General features: G+C 40.4%; 1 protein-coding gene across 1 annotated transcript; it reads right to left on the bottom strand.

Moving 5' to 3' along the window:
- Nucleotides 1-2203: 2203 nt before the first annotated feature.
- LOC135171218 (uncharacterized protein) lies at nt 2204-3878 on the bottom strand. The gene is made up of 2 exons (XM_064137608.1): nt 3694-3878; nt 2204-3008 (listed from the first exon to the last, which is right to left on the bottom strand). Exons 1-2 carry the CDS (start codon nt 3810-3812, stop codon nt 2423-2425), a joined length of 705 nt encoding a protein of 234 aa, XP_063993678.1. The 5' UTR covers nt 3813-3878; the 3' UTR covers nt 2204-2422.
- Nucleotides 3879-4448: the final 570 nt, after the last annotated feature.

The following is a 4448-nucleotide window of genomic DNA, read 5'->3' on the forward strand; positions in this document are numbered from 1 at the left end:
GACTACAATTTTTTTCGGGATTATAATTGTATTTTTCTCTGTACAGAAATACAGGCACAAAATAAGTGGAAAACTCTGGTGAAGAAATTCAAAAGTGAACATGCTCGTATTCAGCTCCATCGATCGGGTGACGGTGTAGAGGATATCTACGAATCATCTTGGCCCTACTACCAGTCGCTGGCATTTCTAGGCAGTTCGGTTCTCCGCAATTCCTCTACTGGAAATTTGAATTCCGTTTTTGACGTCAAGCCGCAGCTGGTCGACACCGTGATTGAGGGATCATGCTGTGAGGAAGTCGATCGGAAAATATCGAAGAAACATTGCGAAATTGCTGAGGAGATTTTACGTGTGCATAATGAGAAATGCGCATTGTTGGAGAAATCTTCAACAGGCAATGTACGTGAGAGGACTGTACTGGAACACGGTAAACACAATATTGCATTTTTCGAAACCCTGCTACCAACATTACGTAAAGTCAGCGAAGAGCATATTTTGCTCTGCCATAATGATGTGTCCCAGGTAATATTCAAGTACGCCTTCAAAAATGCGACGTGGAAGTCCATAAATGACTCCGGATCTGCACACAGTTCGCTAACTACTTCTAGGCGAGCCAACAGGAAAAGAGAATTGGGGAATGAAGATTATGACTGCCAGATGATCATTAGGTCATATTCACCTCGGCCATCCCTTCAGCGCAATTCATATATGAAGAAGGAACAGAAGTATGAGCCCATACCGAAAGAACGGGAACTCGAATATCGCAATAACGAAATGATGCGACTTGGGTACGACCGGTATGCATATCCTCCTCAGTCCCCCTGCAAGTGGGATCATCATATGTACCAGCAGCAATATCCTCCATATCGTTCACCACGCCAGCTGTATTCCCTAGGCAATCAGGAGTGGTACGGTGATACTGGCATTCCAAGACCAATGCCTCCATCTAATTTTCATCCGTCCACTACTGCCAACTCTGCTACGATCACAAGCCAAACTCTACCAATCCAGCCTTTTTCTATACTTGATCCTGTCGCAAAACAAAGGCCGGAATCTGAGGAGCATTCTTCCATTCCTACTGCACCCATCACGCAGCATGGACTTGAGATGAACAAAGAGAATCTGCATGTGGGTTGTCAAACTGCTCGAGATTCTGCAACGACAAACCTTCAGCCAGTGACATTTAACTACTGAACCAACAAAGTAAATCGGGTTCATGATGGGCTACCTAAATTTTTTTTTCCACATGTTTAGCACTATTTTTTGGGAGATAGGAGATGTTTTGTAGACGAATTAATTTCTCGAGTACATTAAATTTCCGATTTTTTGTTATTCACATCGAAATGTGAATAAGAAAAAATGACACTTGTTTAGTTTCTTGAAAGTTTAAACGCGTTTCATAGGAATCTTAAGATTTTGTTATTATTTGTCGATAGTATTCTTGATGAGATGGAAAAAACCTTCTGCCGTTTCCGATGGACTTTAGAGCATTATGAAATGTATTATTCCTAGATTTAATGCTGTATGCCATATATAAAAAATAAAGCACCGTTAAATTATAGGTATTGCTTTTATTTCGATTACCTTCATGAAGCAAATTCATTATTCTTATACAATTTATTATTTGAATTCTATTATATTTGCACCATGTTACGCCTTTTTTGGGGTGCCATCAAGCTTCAGAGGGAAGTTGTCGACGGCAGTATATTAAGCTACTTCCAAACCAGCTTGTTATTAGACTTAACGCTTAGATGGTAAAATGTCGTACAAGTTCATCGCGGATATCTCCAGCCTTAACAGCTTCTATAAGAGCATCATCATTATCGATTGAGTTCTCTGCAATTCCACTTTGAACAGTATTATGGTGCTCCAAATCGATGATCAAGTTGTGCAATAAACATGTGGTTTTAATTATTAGATTTACAGTTTCTGAACTTTTCTCTATGTTGGTATAATAAATACGCCATTTTTGACTAGTCAGAGCGAATGCATTTTCTGCCACAACCCGAGCTTTAGACAGTCGATTGTTAAAGACTTTTTGGGCTTGTGATAGATTAATGCCACGATAAGGCTTCATCAAAAACTCGCATAGAGGGTACGCTCCATCTCCTACAAAAAAGTACGGCAAGTATAAGTGTTTGAATTAATAGTGAGGTTCCGGGATGATTTGGGCCGGATGGGATGGTGGGTGAGGAAGTTCCGGTGATGTAGAATAATTTGGCACTGGGTGTGTTGAGAGGCCGATTTATTTCTTTTTAAATAATTATACACAGTGTGCACTCCGAGGTGTTAAAATTATTCTTTAGTAGTGGACTGCATTATATTGATTGATATTTGCTGGTTCCAACCCCGTTGGTTGTCCGAGATTATAGCCGATAATTCCCCGTTGGAATCCCGAAAGACTGACCGACGTCTTTACCGATAGCTAGCTGATGATGTACTGACCATCGTAACGATCCCGAGATCGATCGTGACCTCTCGTTACGATGGTCAAAGGTGATTGGCCGAGGTCATCCGGTTGGCCATGCTGACTTTTGACTGCGGGATTTTGAACAATAAGTTTGAATTCTCTACTTTCCTTGATTGTGGTATCACAATTTTTTTTTATTAGAGCTTTATAAAGCTGAGATGCTTTGAAAGTGGCCGAATCATGCTGGGACCCAAAGCCGCCTACGTCTATAAAGATATATCGATAGTTGGCGTCGACCACAGCTTGCAGGACAATCGAATAGTACCCCTTAAAGTTATAATACAGCTTTCCAGAATTGTATGGCTTCTTTACAGCGACGTGACGTCCATCGATTGCGCCAATGCAATGCGGAAAGTTGCATTTCTTTTGGAAATTCTCCGATATTTTAAGGAAATCACTGACGGAAGGAACTGGCATGTGTAGCGGTGTTAGTGTCAGCCATAGGGCATTCATTGTTTCAGAAATGACCACAGAAACCGTCTTGATCCCCATCTTGAATGAAAATGCTAATGTAGAGTAGGTGCTTCCTGTTGCTAAAAATCTAAAGAGTTGAAATTCGTAATTTGTACACAGATGATTATTTCTAAAGTGGGCCACCCATTTTCTTTGGTCCCCAAATGATTTTATCATATTCTCGAGTCATAATTGTATTTTTCTTTGTGTGTATCAGAACTTTAGGCCTGATTAGCACTAAAACGTGGGGAATTAGAGAGTGTGTTTATGTGTAATATGATTGAAAATTTCATATTACAATGAAGGCGCAATCAGGAGAACGTAGAATGCGGGGCGAAGCGAATATGCGTAAAATCCGGGAATATTAGTTAAAGTATGTTTAACTTAGCAAACGCCATCAGTTGAATATCAAAAACGAGACGAGAAACGACCCCATATGTTATTATTATTGTCGGTTAATTCCTTCAACAACATTGAATATGATAAAATGTAAAAACAAACAGTCAATTGCTGTCTGAAGTTCTTGACTAAGCAAAGAATTTATTTCTGCAACAAAGATTAGTTAGCTCACGATGAAAATTTTACACGAAACGTTAGACATTGAATGGATCGTTGCACAATTTTTTCATTAAAATCAACATCGATCTTTAAACGGGGAAAAATAAAATAATCACTTGAGAAAAAAAATGAATAATTTTAGATTCCGAAAATGGAATCAGAATTGAACTTGTTTATTTCAAAATAAATCCCTTGAATCAGCATTGGAGAGTTACCTGAGAGTGAGAACCAATCGTTCCTCCGGCATAATTGGTTGGGAGTGTAGGTTACACGAGTTTTTCACCAGCGACGGACGAATATTTGACAAAACATAATCAAACGTTTGGACGGTCATTCTCACATATTCCACAAATTTTGCAGAATTGTTCCTAAGTGCAGGAAACAAGGTGATGTATTCTCCGTTGATTGAACGACTATTGGTGAGTCGGTGAGATCTATTATCGGAGTTTCTGTTGAGTAGCGCTGAATCCATGATTCATATTGATGTCGCAAAATGGATGTTCAATAAACACATGAGATCTAGCGGAAATCGAGTTGTAACTATCATCATCGGAAGTGCGACATTGCCATGTTTCACCCGATTGCGTGCGCGCGAGCCAACTCATCAAGCGGTCGGTAACGTAGGTAGAGCTCTCGGTATCAAGCGACAGTGTCTACATCGATGGAGCTTAAGCGCCGCTCGTGCGCGATCGAAGTTGATCGGATCAGCTCGGAATATTGCGCATCACGTTCGAGCGAACCTCGGACGGAGATGGAACTATGGGCGTATATAGCTATATATTGCGCATTCCGTGTTTCCCTGTTCGTTATGTATAGGTGATGTGCACGATTTAGAATGAGCTCGGTGCTCCGAGCCTCACTGCGTCATTGTCTAACGACGTTATGGAGGGGATAGCAGTTGCCGCTGATTATTTCATTATAATGCGAAGGGGAATGAGCGGTAAAATAAACGCGACACAACAAACAAATG

Source organism: Diachasmimorpha longicaudata, chromosome 2, assembly GCF_034640455.1.
Source record: "Diachasmimorpha longicaudata isolate KC_UGA_2023 chromosome 2, iyDiaLong2, whole genome shotgun sequence".
In the NCBI taxonomy this organism is placed as follows: Eukaryota; Metazoa; Arthropoda; class Insecta; order Hymenoptera; family Braconidae; genus Diachasmimorpha; species Diachasmimorpha longicaudata.